General features: G+C 38.8%; 1 protein-coding gene across 6 annotated transcripts in view; it reads right to left on the minus strand.

Annotated features, from left to right (window-relative positions):
• Positions 1–18,387, minus strand: part of LOC125452648 (signal-induced proliferation-associated 1-like protein 2) — a 548,569-nt gene that overhangs the window by 76,007 nt on the left and 454,175 nt on the right. For all 6 annotated transcript variants that reach the window (XM_059645560.1, XM_059645563.1, XM_059645558.1 and 3 more), the window contains one exon: positions 5,152–5,371. In XM_059645560.1, the coding sequence (XP_059501543.1) occupies positions 5,152–5,371 (220 nt within the window). The remainder of the gene's footprint in view (positions 1–5,151; positions 5,372–18,387) is intronic.

Below are 18,387 nucleotides of genomic sequence, written 5' to 3' on the forward strand. Positions count from 1 at the left end.
AAAAAGGGCCATAGCCGGATGAATGGTAGTTGGTTTGATTTGTAGTACAACGGCACAACATCGAGGGCCGAAGGGCCTATACTGTGCTGTAATGCTCTATGTTCTATGTTCTATGCTCTATCCTTGGGGATAAAGATTGGGGTGGGGTTTGAGATCAAGCCTTTCCCTTTGCATCTAACAAAGAAAGAAACAAACACAGTACATGGCCGTAAGACACAGGCTTGTCAGAATTAGTAACAACAGGCACTAAGAAAAGATGACTGCCATCTTAAGTTCGTTATTCACCAAAGTTTCAAAGAAGTTCATGGTTATATGAGGGTGTTTATGGCACTAATAAGCATTACAGGTTGAGGATTCTAGAATAGGGGGCATAGTCTGAGAACTAATTAGGGCTAGACCATTCAGGAGAGATGTCAGGATGTACTTCTATACACAAAGGGTGGTAGATGTTTCGAACTCTCTTTCACAAATGGCAGTGGATACAGGATCAGTTGTTCATTTTAAGTCTGAGATAGATAATGCTTTTGCTTAGCCAAAGTTTAAAGGATATGGGCCAAAGGCAGGTATATGGAGTTAACCCACAGATCAGCCATGACCTCAGTGAATGTTGGAACAGGTTCGAGGGGCTAATGGTCTATTTTTATTCTTATGTTCTTAAAATAATGTGACATTTGTTGTAATCATTACTCTTGTTCATTTACAGTGTATCAGAAAATAAATAACTCCGTATGAGTCTTCAGTTTTTTAAGTGACAGGAGAAATAGAAGGTTATTTTATTCAGTTTATGCAATCAGGGTTTTCCAGTGTTAACCTTTCTATTTACACTATTATACAACAAAATATTGGACCGTAATGCTAAATTCTTACTATAAAACTAGGGGTCACAGTTTAAGGTATAGGGTAGGCCATTTAGGACTGAGATGAGGAAAAATTTCTTCACCCAGACAGTGGTAAGCCGGTGGAATTCTCTGCCACAAAGTGACTGAGGTCAAAACATTGAATGTTTTCAAGAAGGAGACAGACATACTTCTTAGGGATAAAAGGCTCAAAGCGTATGGGGAGAAAGCGGGAACAGGGTACTGAATTGATTGATCAGTCATGATTATATTTAATGGCAGAGCAGACTTGAGGAGCCAGTCCTGATTCTATTTTCTGTCTATCTATTTTGTAAGGAATATGGGATCCAGTACCGGAGGGTCTTTTTAAAAGAGTTCTCAGGATATGGGCATCACTGGCATGGGCAGCATTTATTGCCTTTCCCTAGATCCCCAAGAGTCGTCTTAAATAGTTGAGTCCATACTGTGAGGGTGCTGATTCTTTATAATGGTTTTGACACAATGGTGTGCCTTGCAGTGAGAATTTAAAGGGCAACTAAGAGTCAAAAATATTATTACCAAACTTTCAGTTCAACTTCTCAAATGCTATGATGGAATTTGAACTAGTGTTCTCTGGGTCAGTCCTAGAGTCTGGATTACTTGTTCAGGAGCATTATCATAACCATTGATAATGAATAAAAGAAATATCTAGTGCAGATTTACAATTTGTTTCTGTCAACCAATGTCCTGTACAGCTGCACCACAACATCCCAACTCCTGCAGTCAATGCACTGACCAATAAAGGCACATGTACCAAATGCCTTCTCCACTACCCTGCATACCTGCAATTCCACATCTAAGGAACTGTGAACTTGCACTCTAAGGTCTCTTTGTTCAGCTACACTCTCCAGGACCTTACCATTAAGTGTGTAAGTCCTGCCTTACCAAAATGCAAAAACTCACTTTTATCTAAATTAAACTCCATCTGCCACTCCTCAGCCCATCTGCTAACAGTCCCATTGCACTCAGAGATAACATTCTTCACTGTCCACTACAATACTGATTTTGGCGTCATCTGCGAACTTACTAATCATTCCTCCTATAATCAAATCAAATCATTTATGAGATAATATGGAGTTTGGGCCTTGATTCTTTCAATCCAAGCCCTACCTGGGAAAAGAGACAAAGCTAACAAAAATAATTAAGCTTTCTTCTTTATAATGTATGTCCATAACACATATGGAGAGGTTAATTTAAAAGAAACCCTATCTATACCAGTTTCATGTGTAGAGCTCTCTTGTGTATATGTATGTCTTTTGGAAATCAATTTCCTGCTTTTCCCTTTTACCTCCTATAACCTCAAAATCCTCTAATAAAATTGTCAAACATAATTTCGCTTTCATAAAACTTTTTTGATCTTGTCTGAATTTTCTAAGTGCATTGCTAAGATTTTCTTAATTGACGATTGCGGCACGTTCCGATGACGAGCTAACTGGAATAAATCCTGTTTTCTCTCTTTGTCCTTTCTTGAATAGCAAAATTTCATCTGCAACCTTGCTATCTGCTGGATTCGCCAGAACATTTTTGATCTCAGCATAGACAGTCATCAAGTCATGGAGTTATATAGCATGGAAGCAACTTGTCCATGGTGACCAGATATCCCAAATTAATCTAGTCCCATTTGCCAGCGTTTGGCCCACATCACGCTAAACCCTTCCTATTCACATACCCATCCAGATGCCTTTTAAATGTTAAAGTTTATCAGCCACCCATAATTCCCCGAGCAGCTCATTCAATCCTTACACCACCCTTTGCATGAAAATCTTGCCCCCTTAGGTCCCTTTTAAGTTTCCTCCTCTCACCTTAAACCTATGTCCTCTGGTCTTGGACTCCCCTAGCTTGGGAAAAGACTTTGGCAATTTACCATATCCATACCCCTCATGATTTTATAAACATCTACAAGGTCACAACTCAGCCTCCGATGTTTCAGGGAAAAAAACCCAAGCTTATCCAGCCTCTCCTGATAGCTTAGCCTCTCCAAGCACGGCAAAATCTTTGTAAATCTTTTCTGCACCCTTTCAAGTTGAACAATATCTTTGCTGTAGCAGGGAGACTAGAACTGAATGCAGTTTTCCAAAAGTGGCCCAACCAATGTCCTGTACAGCTGCACCACAACATCCCAACTCCTGCAGTCAATGCACTGACCAATAAAGGCACATGTACCAAATGCCTTCTCCACTACCCTGCATACCTGCAATTCCACATCTAAGGAACTGTGAACTTGCACTCTAAGGTCTCTTTGTTCAGCAACACTCTCCAGGACCTTACCATTAATATGTAAGTCCTGCCTTACCAAAATGCAAAAACTCACATTTATCTAAATTAAACTCCATCTGCCACTCCTCAGCCCATCTGATAACGGTCCCATTGCACTCAGAGATAACATTCTTCTCTGTCCACTACAATATTGATTTTGGCGTCATCTTAAAACGTACTAATCATTCCTCCTACAATCAAATCAAACCATTTATATAAATCAACTATCCCTTTTAAAATTCTAGAGTGGAGACCATCAAGACTTGGGGATATATTGGATTTTAATTCCTTAGCTTTTTGTAAAATTTTTTATCTGCTGGTAAGTACCTCACATTCCTCAATCTTTTCAGCCCTAATGGTTATCCTCAATTTCTGTTTTGTAATTTGTGTTTTGACTTTTTAATGTTTCTGCTCCTTGCCCACTCCCCATTACAACTTCTCCTGCATCTGTATCTACGGGACTAATGTTTGCTTTTACAATACATAAGAAGCGAGCGTGAAACTGAAAATATTTTTTACAGAACTGACTTGTTGACTATCTTTTTTTTCCCTTTTTAATCACTATTTCAGAGGCCTTCTGCTCGCTTCTATAATGTCTGCTAATTTTTCGGTCTAACTGCTATTCTTTGCCATATTACAAGCTACTTACTTTAACTTAATGCTATCCTTATCTTCCTTGTTAACCTGAGAATACAGAATCCATACAGTGCAGAAAGAAGGATCAATCTTCCGAAGAGCATCCCACACAGACCCAGCCCCCTACTTTATCCACAAATTGCCACAGTTACCATGGCTAATCCATCTAGCCTAACATCCATGAACATTCCCAGCTCTTGTGACAATGCAGAAGGAGTCCAGACCAAATATAGTCTTCAGGTGAAGTACTGTTAGAGAATCAGAACTGGCATAATTTGATCCCTATTTTGAAAGGCTGAACAAAAGATTGAAACTTTCCAAAAAAACTTCCCAACGAAACTTCCCATCAGTGATGGTGTTCCAGTGTCATCACCGAATGAAAGAATTAATTAAACCTGGCAAATTTAGGTTGGCAGTTCACAGAGTAAATTTATATATAGAAATTTATCATATAAATGTAAAAAATAAGGGTAGATAAAATATATTTAAATGTACTACATGCTACGTTTATTTTCATTCCAGCAATCTAATGTGGTGCATCTAATGGTGCTATTTTGTTTTCAAAAATTTGATGCTAATTGAACAAATGTGTCATTTTTGGAATCTAAGTCAGCGAAGACCAGATTATGTCCTAAGAAAATATGTGGAAAATAACAAGTAGCGTTATTTCCTCTTCGTTACTTACCAAATGATCCCTTATAGTTGGAACAGAAGCTATCTTTGCTATACACTACGCTGGGATTTATTATACCAGGCTTTTCATAAAACAACTGTATTTTAAATATTTAGTCCAGAATGATGGAAGGCATTGACTTAACTATATCAATCACAACGTGAATTAGAACAAGATGGTTTCGGCATACTGGTGCATTTCTCCACTTTTTGTGCAAGTTAGATGTTTGCTAAAATGAATTCCTGGATACTGTGAATCACACTGCACCAGAGAAAACTATTAGGCAACAAATATTTGAAAAATAGAAATACATTCTTCCCTTTCAACTGCTACAAATTTCAGATCTATTCTAAATGAGTTGAAACACTGTTCAAACTCTCAAGCAGATCTGAGAAGCAGAAGGCTCCAAGTAAAGATAAGGAGTGCTTGGAAATAAAAGAGCCACTTATCCCATTAGAAACTCTCCCAAAGCTCACACTAAAATGCACATTTCTCACTTTTCATAAGTTAACACTCTTGGATGTTTGCTCTTTGTGTTTTCAAATGCCTGGCAATCCCTGCATTAACTACAGTAAATTTAGTTTAATTACCGTTTTGATGAGTATGCATCCATGAGAAAATGGCCAACTGACAATTTCACAGCAGGGTAAACATTATTATACACATTATATATTGTGATGAGCAGACTGAGAAATATTGCTGTTCACTCACTTCGTAGGCCAGGGGAGCAGGGGCTGAGTGAGGCACGTGGGGGTAGAGTACAGTGGTATGGTGGAGTAGTGCTAAACAAGATGTCATTTGGCAGTGCCTGTTCAAGCACTGAACTTCGGGAGCTGTTGTACGAAGAGCCTCGACGATTACTGCAAATGCTTTCATCAGACAGCGTGCGATACAAAGACTTCCTTGGTGATAAATTCCCAGAAATAGAAATCTGCGCAATATGGGAAAAGAGAAGACAGCAGCATTAAACACAACCTACACATTCAAATTGAATGTTGCAAAACAATGGCATCCAAACATAGGTTCGGAGTGTCAAAACAGTCCTGCGTAATTTTGATTATTTTAAACATTATTTTGTACAAAATCCTACAATGTCATACAGTAGACCTGATGCTGGATTCTTCATTGATTACTTTTGCGGTAAGTGCCAACTTAAGGTATGGCTTGCCCAAGTTAAGGATCAGCTTGTCTCACTCTCGTCTTAGAAGCAGAAGGCTTTTGGTTCAGGGCCTACTTTAGAGCCAGGAATGCATAATTCAAGCTAATTCCTATTGCCATCCTGAACTGTGAGCCTGTGGAAAAATGTGTTACTAGAATTCGATTTTGTTTCAGTCACCATGTCAACACTTAAGGATGGGATAGAAATGTGATGGAAGGAGAATAACGGGATGTGGAAACAGGGCAGCTTCGTCTAATTAGGATTTCTGATGTGGAGAATAACATCAGCATGGTCTGACTCTGTATTGTAATCGCTATGTCATTCTATACATCAGACATTAAAGTTGGTGACGAGTCTGGTTGCTGCACTTCCCAGTTAAGCCACCAGCAACTGTTCATGATTTGGACTGAAAGCAAAGCTGATATATTGTTTATAATACAAACACATTCATCTATCTACTGTAGTTAACATTTACAAGGTGGGCATTTTAAGCATATATAGAACCATGAGAAATGTTGAGTTTACTCCTCTTTCTCATAACATTTTGGCATTGTACTCATTTAACAACTAATTAATCTTTAACATTTTCAATCTTTTGACAAAGATAGTCTTTCTGAAATGTTAACTTTTTTCATACTCCACAGATATTGCCTGACTTCCTCAATGTTTCCAAAATTTTCAGTTTCTATTTCGTTTTCTGCTTATAGGGTTAAGCCTTTCCCAAAACTTCCAGAAGTTTACAGGTTAATGACAACCAGCAAAATTCACTTTCTAGGTATCCTATGGTGTCTGTACATAGCATGCACACAATGCAGCACATCACTTAAATAGAACTGTCAGCCTTGAAGCTCCTTTGTGATATACGAAGAACATAGTAATCTCCGATGACATCAAAAATTTGGAGGGGGATGGAATGGAGTGATGAAGAAAGGTGGCTGATGTGTGCCAATTGACAAACTAACTGCATATTCTGAGAAATGCTCAGCATAATATCTAAAAGCAGGTTTTGAGAACATAATTATACATTAGGCATTTAGTGAAATCTTAGTAAAAATCAAATAAGACTTTTAAAGTCTACTGACAGTGATGGCTCCCAGGAAAATATGCGGGCAACAGTTGTGGCAGTATTTATTAAAGATCATCCTTTGCCCTACTTGATCTTAATATAAAATGACTTTATTTTAATATAATGCCTTTCAATGTTGATTAACAGAATGTGATGTGCAGTCTTATTTCGATAACAAAGCAACGATTTTGGAGCAGAATGTAAAGCTGCATTAGTGTTGGCTGATGGCAATTCTAAACATTCTCATTTTATGCCTCTATCTCCTGGCGGGATCTAATCTTTCCTCCTCAGGAGCCAAGTAGGTTCTCTCATCAACAAACAATTATTTTTCACATTTTTGTCACTCATTAATGAAATCTGTACTTCAGTGAAGCTCTTATCTTCTTCTCCTAGTCTGCTAGCACCAGCTTCCTCTGTCAGCTCCATCAGCTGACAAGACTCATTCCCAACCACCAGCAGAAGAAAGCAGTAAGAGGGAGCATTTTCTCTTTTGTGACATCAAGTGGTTTGGCAACCTCTGCATAGACACAAATGTTTTATCCCCTAGATGACACAGTGACTCAGACGTTAACGCTGCTGCCTCATGGCACCAGGGACCAGGTTCGATTCCAAGCTTGGGTGACTGTGTGGAGTTTGCTCATTCTTTCCATGGCTGCCTGGGTTTCCTCTGGTATTCCGGTTTCCTCACATGGTCTAAAAAGTCCAGGTCAGGTGGATTGGCCTTGCTAAATTACCAATAGTGTCCAGGGATGCATAGGTTAGGTGGATCAGCCATGGTAAGTGCAGGGTTCCAGGATAGGGTAGGAGGTGGGATGCTCTTAGGAGGGTTGGATGTGGTCTCATTGGCCTAAATTACCTGTTTCCGTAGGGATTCTATGATATGATATGACTCTGTGTTCCACGTCTTTGCCTTTGAACATAGCATTGCACAGATAGTTGGCACCTGAGACCAGGAGACTCCCATGCAAAGCAGTCCAATGGTTTGCATCTTCACAAAGCCAGAATGAATAGCTGTTCCAATCTTTACTGGCTGCTGAGACTTCTTACTTTATTCTGCCTATGAATGTTCATAGAATTTAACTGATTGCTACTGTGTATAAGTCTTGCTGACATATCAGAGTTATAAAGTAGGCAACTATTTATAAAGGAAAGTCAGTTTTATTTGTATTAGTGGGCAGATATTTCTTCCAATGTGAGCAAATCTAACAGACAGAGTAACTTGGAAAAATTCAGCACAAGACAAGGGTCATGTTGGACAACTGCTACATTGGAAACTGGTTGGTAATTAAATGAGAATTGAGAAAGTCACAAAGTTTGCTGCCTTTCTTTTATAATCTGTGAATCCCATTGAGTGTCAATGCAGCTCACAGTACAATTCAAGTTTAGAGACCATGTCGTGTGACAATGCAGCTGAAGATCTGAAGTCTGAATCAGAAATCACTTGAGTCCCAAATGGACAGATTGGTTGACTTATTACAGCATGTTTATCATGGAATCTCCTCTTTATTAGGAGTTACTTTTAACTGGCAACAGAAAAGTGATCACACTTCAAAGTCAGAATTATCAAAAGGTGTTCATGCTCTGGTTTTAGGTAATTGAGAATCTGGATACAACATAATGCTGTGGGTGAATAAACTGTAAGTCAATACACATTATAGCACAGGAGGATATTTAACTAGTTACCCAAATTACCATCTCCAATCCCATTTAAGGTTCTTTCCCAGTATTTCTTTTGTATTTAAAAATAATTATTCAATTAGAACCTCTGCAGCCACATGGTAAAATGTCCAAATACGAAAGGGAAAGGAATGTTTCCCAATTTGCCCTTTTGTTGCATTTCTGATGACAGTTTGGTTCTCCTGTTATCAATTTGTTAACCAGGAAACACTAACTTTCACTCATCTCTGCTTAAGACCTTTCACAATTTTGAGCACGGCTATTAGACTTTCATCACCTCCCCCAATCCTGTAAAAACTAAGTACAATAATAATGTAACCACAATTATTCACTGTATTTTGGGATAATTTTGAAGGTAATATTCAAGGCATAGCTTTCTCACAAAAATCCAAATTAAAACATTGACTAAGTGGAAAAATTTTAATGGTACGATTCAGCTCAGAAACAAGATTTTATTTGTTCCAATCATGTGAAAACATTTTCTTACACTATACGCAAGTTAAAGTTAGGAGATTGCTTCATTTTTAAAGTTAAACTGCTTAATGTCTTTAGAACAGGTATGCATTAATGGCAGTGTATTAAAGGTCTTTCTATATTTTATTCTCTTCTGAATTCCCCCTCCTATTTCCTAAAACTCATTTCCTCAATAGTGGCCTCTTGATCAACATCCAGTTGATAATTCTTCATTTGCAAGTCAGAACAATAAATTCCATCAGGCTATCCAGCAATGTAAACAGAAGAACAAACAAACTTGCATTTATATAGTGAGTGCTGGTCAATAAAATACCTCACGTGTTTTATCGAGTTAAATGAAATACAAAATATAAGCCGTTGCCAAGGGGAAAGGTATGACACTCTTATAATGTAGAAATGTGGTAGTTAAATTCATGTGCAAAAATGCTCCACAACCAACATAAAGAAATGACTAGATCATCTTTAAATGGATGCAAACTGCGGATTAGACATTTCTTTTTCTCTTTAACACCAATTTATTAGCTTAGATGACAAAACACTTAGTCAAACAGTAGGTTTTAAGGAATTAATGTGAACTAGAGAGGTGGAAAGGTACAGAGGGTATTCCAGAGCTCTGTATCTAAGCAGTGTAAGACACTGTCACCGATACTGATGTGAGTAAAATCTGACTTCCTCGAAACACTAAAGTTAGGTGAGCACAGATAGCACAAATGGTTAAGGGAATAAAGGAAATCATGAAGATAGGGAAGGATAAGATCTTGTACAGAATCAAAAAAAAATTAAAAATTAATAAATTTAAGAGTGAAGACATTATCTCCAAGCTAAGCATTGTAGGTCAGTAAGCACAGGGACTATAAAGGAATAGAGTTTTGTGTGCATTAAGACATGGACAATTGAATTTAGGATGACCTCAAATTACATTTGTCCTGCTGAATAACACCTTTACTGAATGCCTAACTGAATACTTATTTAATGCTTCTTGTTAGCTTTTATTTGTAGTGTGAACAAGCTGTCCATCATGTATCTGCTCAACATCAAATTTTTCAAACATACATGGAATCAGAGTAATACACACAGAATCATACACATGTAGAGGGTAAGATGGATGAAATACGCAGCTTGTCACCTTGTGCAAGTTCTCTAAAATAGCATCTTTATTGCTGCTTCTGAGTTTAGGCCAGAAGAAAGAATAACAGAATCATCACGGGCATGGCGTCAAAAAAATATATTAACTAAACATTTGAAATTTCTCCAGATTTGGGAAGAGAAAGGAGGAACAAATTTATATTTAGATAGCATCTTTCACAACCTTTGGACATTACAAAATCAATACCACACAGAAAGAGGCCATTTGATTCATCAAGCCTGCATTGGTTCTGTTTTCTAGTGCCAATCTCCTGCGTTTTCCCCAATCTCTGCACACTACTTACATCCAAATAATCACTTAATACTTACTTGAATGCCTCAATTAAACCTGCCTCCACTACTTTTCCAGACAGGGCATTCCACACCCTAATTACTCGCTGTGTGAAGAAGTGATTTTTCCTCACACCACACTTACCTCTTTTGCGCATCACTTTAAATCTATTCCCTCTATTCTTTTTCCCTTTTGGAGCGAGAAAGCTTCTCCCTAACTACCGTGTCCAACCTATTCATGAATGTGAAAACCTCTATCATAGCTACTTTCAGCCTTCTTCTCTCCACGAACAACAATTCTAACTTCTTCAATCTATTCTCATAACTGAATTTACTCATCCCTGGAACCTTACTTATTCATAGCTTCTGCACTCTCACCAATGTAGCACCTTTAATGACCTGTGCAAAACACACATCCAGATCCCTGTTTCAGCACACTGTTTAGAATCGTATCTTCCATTTTATATTGTCGTTCAATGTTCTCCAGACCAGAATGCATCACCTCACAAGTCTCTGCACTGAACCTCATCTGCCACATATCTGCCAATTCCATCAATTTATCAATGTCCTTTTGGAGCTCGAAAATGCATTACAGTCACAAAGTATTTTTGAAATGTAGTCACTGTTGTAAGAGTTATGGTTTTGTACATTTCTCGCTGGGTTTGAAATGCAGGGGTTTGTAAACTTCTGGCCTTCCCACTGTCCCCACCTGATCTGGACTTGCATAAAATTTTATGGTAGATGCTGGAGATGTCAGGTGACCTGTACATTTTTGGCTCTATTAATAGTCACTCAATAGCCTCATCCTGTCCCCTGCACTATTTAGTGGGAGAGGGCAATTCATGCCACACAAATGGCCCCGCAGCTTAAAGATTTTGCTTCCTTCTTCAACCCACCACATTCCCGTCTCAAACCTGGACAACATCTCCATGAACTGGGCTAATGTAGTTATGATTGCAATGAGGGAAACATAGCAATTAATTTGTTGCATATAGTTAACTTGCACAAACAGCACTGCGGCAGTTACCAGATATTGGTTTTACGATGTTGGCAGAGGGAAAAATATTGGCTATGACACTAGGAAAACCCTCTGTTCTTCAAAATAGTGTTATGGGATCTTTTATAATCCCACCTGTACTTTCAGTTTAATGTAACATCTGAAAGATGGCTCCTTTGGCATTGCAGCACTACTTAGAACATGACATCATTAGAACTAGGAGCAGGAGTAGTAAATCCAGCCCCTCAAGCCTGCTCTGCCAATTGATACGATCATGACCGATCTCATTTTGGACTCAGCTCCAGATTTTTGTCTACTCTTTATAACCTTTGAACCCATTACTGATTAAAGATCTGTGTACCTCCTCAAATTTACTCTATTCCTCATCATCATCCACCACACTCTGGATAGTGAATTCCACAGATTCCTGACCCTTTGAGAGATGTAATTTCTCCTCAACTCTCTTTTCAATCTGCTACCTCTTATCTTAAAATGATGACCTCTTGTTCTAGATTGCACCAAATAAGGAAATATCCTTTTCATGTCTACCCTGTCATTTTCCTTTAGCAACTTATGTACCTCCATTACATTTCCTCTCATTCTTCTAAACTTCACAGGGTATAGGCCTGAACTGCTCGATCTCTCTTCATAAGATAAACTCCTCATCTCTGGAATCAATCTAGTGAACATTCTCTGAGCAGCCTCCAATACAACTACATCCCTCCTCAAGTAAGAGGACAAAAATTGTACATAATACTCTGGTTGCCTTATCACTAATGCCTTCTCCAGTTGTACTATATTCCTTTAGCAATAAATGTCACAATTCCATTTGTCTCCCTCATTACTTGCTGTACCTGCACTTTAATGTTCTGTGATTCATATGGGAGGACACCCAGATCCCTCTTCTCTGCAGTACCGCAAAATTTCTATACATTTAGACAATAATTCTATTACGCCAACCCAGGTAGATAACCTCATTTATCAACATCAAACTTTATCTGCCAGATTTTAGCCCATTCATCTAAATTATCCATACCAATTTGTAAATTTCTTATTTCTTCATTGCAACTAACTCTCCTATCAATTATAGCGCCATATGCAAATTCAACCATAGTACTCTCCACTCTCACTATTAGTACTGCACATCAGTCTTGAAAGTTGTGCTCAAGTCTGTATTGGGCCTTGAAAAAACAACCTTTTTTTCTCAATGTGGCATCTATTGCAAGAAGTATCAAACTAATCGCTTTAATGACATCTGGCAGTTGAATTGTGAGAGAATGTGAGAAATAAATCTGCAGACTATTGTTAAAATTAATGATCCTTGAAACTTTACTCAGTTTATTGCTAAGTTTAAATTAACATGCATTAGAAACCGAGAAAAATAAGATAAAGCCTCCTCAATATAAATAGCACAAATGCTATGAAGATACATAGATTAGGTAATGTGAAAAAAGTCAACTTCAATTCAATGAATGATAGTGGAGGCATTCATAGAATCTGCCTGATGACAGTATTCAGCTGTCTGGATATTATAATGCTGGCAACTGGCAAAAAGGGATAAAAAATTAGAATAAGGGACAGAAAAGGGTGAAGTATGAAAGGGAAACATGAATGACAACACGGCATGATCTCAAAATAAGGACTACTTAAGACAGAGCAATTACACCGTACTGTATCTAGTTAATGGAATGAGAATACAAGTGATGTTTGATGCTCATCTAATTGTTGCATTTAAATAAACAAGATATAAGATTAATTCTGAAAATGGGATTGTGTGAATTCAGATATCATTTGGAGCTTAAATTCAGTGCAGGCAAGAAGGGAGTAATGGCTTCCTATTGTGCTAAGAAATCTGTTCCTGTTAATTATAGCATGGACTTCACCTTCTGAAAAACATTTAGAGTTAAAACATTTTCTTTATTTAAAATAGAAATTATCTACTCAAATAAATGAAAAATGAAAAAAGAATTGATACTTTACATTGGAATTTTTATTCTGCATTTATTGGATTCTTGGTAGAAATATACTGAATATTTTGCAATATGTTCAAAACTGATCACCTACTTCATATTGTTTATTTAATGTAAAACAAAATGTAATGAGTAATAAGAAATTAAAACAGCTTTATACTTTGGGGGTGAGTACGTGAAGAGAAGGCAAGGTTGTTCCCCTTTGTATATAATCGTGTTTAGTGATTGTTAAAGGTCGAATAGACAGAGTCATTAACTTGTCTCCACACGGAATGTAAATGTTACAAGTTACAGAATCAGGCTATCAAGATGTGTCCACTGAATATAACAACTACGATGATTCCCAAGTGTTTATTTCACCTATCTAAAATACAGGCATAGTATAGTTAATGATTCAGCAACCATTTTTTCCGGGTCACCCCTTTTATAATGATGTCTCTTGTGTGTTTCAGTTCTTGCTACTGAAGATATTGTGCAGTTTAGAGATAGTGCTAAAAACAATTCTATGAAACAAAATGCAGAATTGTTCTTGGATAGAATTTAACTATTGAAGCCTGTCCAAGCAGCTGCTCTTGACTAAGTGCTGCAGGAAATAACAAATGTATACTGCGAATTATTGACTTGAGTACGCAATAGCTAGGATGGCTAGGTATTAGCGGTGGTGTAACAGTAGCACTAACCCCTCTGAACTGGAGGTTTTGGTTTCAAGGCCCAGCTGGTGGAAAGATTTAGGCAAAATTTAGGCTGTCATGGGTGAGCATTATTCTTCAACCAAAATCTTAATTGATATTGGTTCATTATCTCATTGCTGCTTGTGGGTGCTTGCTATGTACACTTTGGCTGCTACATTCCTGACATTACAACAATATGCTTCAGAAATACTACATAGGCTATAAGTTGTTTTGGGATCCAAAGTTTTGAAAAGCAGTACACAAACACGTGAAGTGCTGCTTCAAATAGAGTTCAGGAAATTTCAAGTGATCTCAGTGATCAAGGCGAAGAAATTCAGACTTTGGAAATTATAAGCTTGTTCACTAGCTGATAGTTTTAAGAATGATGCAGAAATCCATTATAAAATATGTGAAACCAAAACTGCAGTCCAGTTCATAGCACTTTTGCCTCACAGTCAAAAAAGAAGTGGGTTCACTAGGGCCAATGCTCCAGTGTAGAATTGAAGGAACTCTGCACTGTCAGAGGTGTTATTATCACTGTAGGATGTGATAAACAGGGAAAATAATGGGGGCTTGTTTGAAATGTAGGGCTAGAATCCTGATGATTTGATGAATTACATGCCAAGGGTAGCCTGAAAGATGGGTTCATTGAGAGTTTGCAGGACAGTTTGTTAAAGTAGTGTGTTCCACTATGCTGATCAGAAAGCACAAATAAGATGCATACACTTACATCTATGCTCATGTCACTGGATCCATCCTGTGAATAAATGATACGGGTCTGTCTAGTCTCATATGCGTGCAGCTTGGGGAAGATATGAAATAAATCACTACAGTTGTTATTGAAATGCATGTCTTTCATGGTTGCCTCTAGGAATGTACTTTGAATAATAAATTCTGCATTCTGTTGATTTGTCATCCTTAAGTATGGAGATGGACAGCAAAGTTCAAAAACTTTTGCAGTATCTTAGAAGTATTCCGGTTGTAATATTATAAGCAAATGTGAGGTTACCTATTTTGGCCTGAAAAGGTTAGATCAAAAGTTTATTTTCATTATTCATTCAAAGGATGAGGATGTCACTGGCCAGGCAGCATTTATTGCCATCCCTAAATGCCCAGAGGGCAGTTAAGAGTCAACCATATTGCTGTGGGTCTGAAATCACACACAGGCCAGACTGGGTAAAGATGGCAGTTTCCTTCCCTAAAGGACCAGATGCGTTTTCCCCGACAATGGATTCATAGTCATCATTAGACTTTTAATTCCAGTTATTTATCAAATTCAAATTCTACCATCTACCATGGCAGGATTGGAACCCAGATCTCCAGAAAATGATCTAGGTCTCTGGGTTAACAGTCCAGCAATAACACCACTAGGCCATCATCTCCCCATTCTCTGTTGTATGAAGTTAAATGCAGCGAATGTCCAAAGAAATTTGGGGTTCAGATGCAGATCTTTAACATAGCACGAACAAGCACAGAAAATAATCAAGAAAGCTATTGGAATGCTAGCCTTTATATCTAGAAGACTGGAGTATAATGATGGAGAAATTATGCTGCAACATATGATCAGATCCCACTTGCAGTATTGTGAGCAGATGGGGAACCACACCTTAGGATGGATATATTGGCTTTGGAGGGAGTACAAGTATAGGTTTACAAAGACGAAACCTGGGCTTCAGGTGTAATGTTATGAAGACATTAGGCATATTTTCTCTAAAATATAAAGGGGCATTGGGTGACGTGATTGAAGCCTTCAAGATATTAACAGGAAGAGGCAGAGTTGATAAAGACAAACTATTTCCACTGGTTGAAGATTCTCGAACTAGGGGGCTTAGTCTAAATTTGAGGCCAGACCATCAGGAGAGATGTTAGGAAGCACTTCTACACAAAGAGTGGTACAGGTTTGGAACTCACTTCCACAAGTGTCAGTTGATTTTAAATCGAAGTTTGATAATACCTTTGCTTAACAAAAAATTAAGAGATACAGGCCAATGTTAGGAGTTAGGCCAAAGATCAGCCATGAGCTCACTGAATGGTGTGGAGGCTCGAGGAGTTGAATGGCCGACTGCAGTTCCCATTCATGATCTCTATTTACGGACAAGGGTGCAAACTAGGAAGAACCAGCTTCTCGGGCTATTATCATTTCATTTATTACATATTATTATTCCATGTCCTTACTGTTTTCAAGTCCTATTCACCCATCACTGCTGTGCTTACTAACCTAGTCAAAGCTATACCTTGATTTTAAAATTTTCATGCTTGTTCTGATGTTCCCCCATGGATTTGCTCATTTCTGTAAGCTACAGTCACATAAGCTTCTTAGCCATCTCCATTCATCTAATTTTGGCACTTGCATTAAGTCCAATTTTAGATGATACACCATTGTGTCTGTGTCTAAGTCCTAAGTTCTGCAATTCATTTCCTGAAGCTCAAGTGCTTTCTTTAAGACATTCCTTAAAATCTCTCTTAGTGAGTTTTATGCCATCTGTTGTAATAATACCTCATGTAGCTTAGCGTCAAATTTCATTCTGTAATGTTCCTGTGAGGCACTTTAGGCACAACATAAACATGTTTCTTTTTATTTGTTCATGGGATATGAGCATTCCTGGATAGGATAGCATTTATTGAGCATCCCTAATTGCCCTCAAGCTGATATCGGGGTGCTAACTTCTTGAATTGCTATCCATGGATGGTAGATATATACAAAGTGTTGCTGGCAAAGGCAGTTCCAAGATTTTGAGCTAGCTCAAGTGAAGGAACATTGATATAAATCCAAGTCAGAATGTCAGTGAGTTGCTGCAGAGTATTATGTAGATAATATACAATGCTGTCATTCTCTGTCAGCAGTGGAGAGAGTGGCTGTCAAAGCTGGTCAATGGGTGTCAATCAAGTGGCTGCTCTGTCCTGGATAATGTTGAGTTTTTTCAGTAGTGTTGGAGCTGCATTCATTCAAGCAAGCAGAGTGTATTCATTCCATCATACCTCCCAGTCGTGAACCATTTCAACCCCCCCTCCCATTCCTCAGACGGCATGTCCATCATGGGCCTCCTGCAGTGCCACAATGATGCCACCCGAAGGTTGCAGGAACAGCAACTCATATTCCGCTTGGGAACCCTGCAGCCCAATGGTATCAATGTAGACTTCACAAGCTTCAAAATCTCCCCTTCCCCCAATGCATCCCAAACCAGCCCAGTTCTTCCCCTCCCCCCACTGCATCCCAAAACCAGCCCAGCCTGTCTCTGCCTCCCTAACCTGTTCTTCCTCTCACCCATCCCTTCCTCCCACCTCAAATAGCACCTCCATTTCCCACCTACCACCTCATCCCGCCTCCTTGACCTGTCTATCTTCCCCACTGACCTATCCCCTCCCTACCTCCTCACCTATACTCTCCTCTCCACCTATCTTGTTTTCTCTCCATCTTCGGTCCGCCTCCCCCTCTCTCCCTATTTATTCCAGTTCCCTCTCCCCATCCCCCTCTCTGATGAAGGGTCTAGGCCCGAAACGTCAGCTTTTGTGCTCCTGAGATGCTGCTTGGCCTGCTGTGTTCATCCAGCTCCACACTTTGTTATCTTGGATTCTCCAGCATCTGCAGTTCCCATTATCACACTCCAGATATGTGTCTTGTAGATGCTGGATGGGCACTGGCGAATCAAGAGGGGAGTTACTAAATGCAGAATTCCTGGCTTCTGACCTGCTATTTTCTGCAGCAATGATTCTCTTAAGCAACCCCCGATCGTGACCAAGTGTGGATACAATGCAACCCATTCTTCCACCAGAGCCAGAGCAGATGGCAAGCCTCCTGAAGATGGGTTTTGAGGTGCAACGGTCTTGGGAGGTGTCCTCACAGTACAGATTTGGGGAGGCAAGGCCTAGAGGTACTACTGCCAGATTATTAATCAAGAAATTCAGATAATGTTCTAGGGACACAAATTCAAATGCCAAATGGTGGAATCTGAATTCAACATAAGAAATAATCTGGAATTAAGGGTCTAATGATGACCATGAAGCCATTGTGGATTGTCAGAAAAATCCATCTGGTTGACTAACGTTCTATAGGGAGGGAAATCTGTCATCCTCACTTGGTCTGGCCTACATGTAATTCCAGACACACAGCAATGTGGTTGATTGGTAACGCCCCTCTGGGTAATTAGGGATGGGCAATAAATGCTGGCCTAGCCAGAGACATTCGCCTCCCATGAGTAAATAAACAGCAAGTCCAGGCAAAGTGTGCTGCACAACCGTATCATGTTGTGCTCAGCCAAATAAGAGCCGTAATGGATACTAAACAAATGGGAGATCAGCAGTTGTGTTCTGATGATGACAGTGAGCAAGACAAACATCTTCTTCAGCATGAAAGATTGATGCAGAGCTGGCACAATCAGTCAGACAGACTTTACTGATACCCAGTTCCAATAGATGCTAGTTGGATGGAGTGATCATTTGTTCATTGTAAATCTATTGTTGCTCAAAAGGCAAGTAACTGCTTTCTTTCCCCAGAAGCAAATTCAGACATTTTATTG

Source organism: Stegostoma tigrinum, chromosome 4 (genome assembly GCF_030684315.1).
Source record: "Stegostoma tigrinum isolate sSteTig4 chromosome 4, sSteTig4.hap1, whole genome shotgun sequence".
In the NCBI taxonomy this organism is placed as follows: Eukaryota; Metazoa; Chordata; class Chondrichthyes; order Orectolobiformes; family Stegostomatidae; genus Stegostoma; species Stegostoma tigrinum.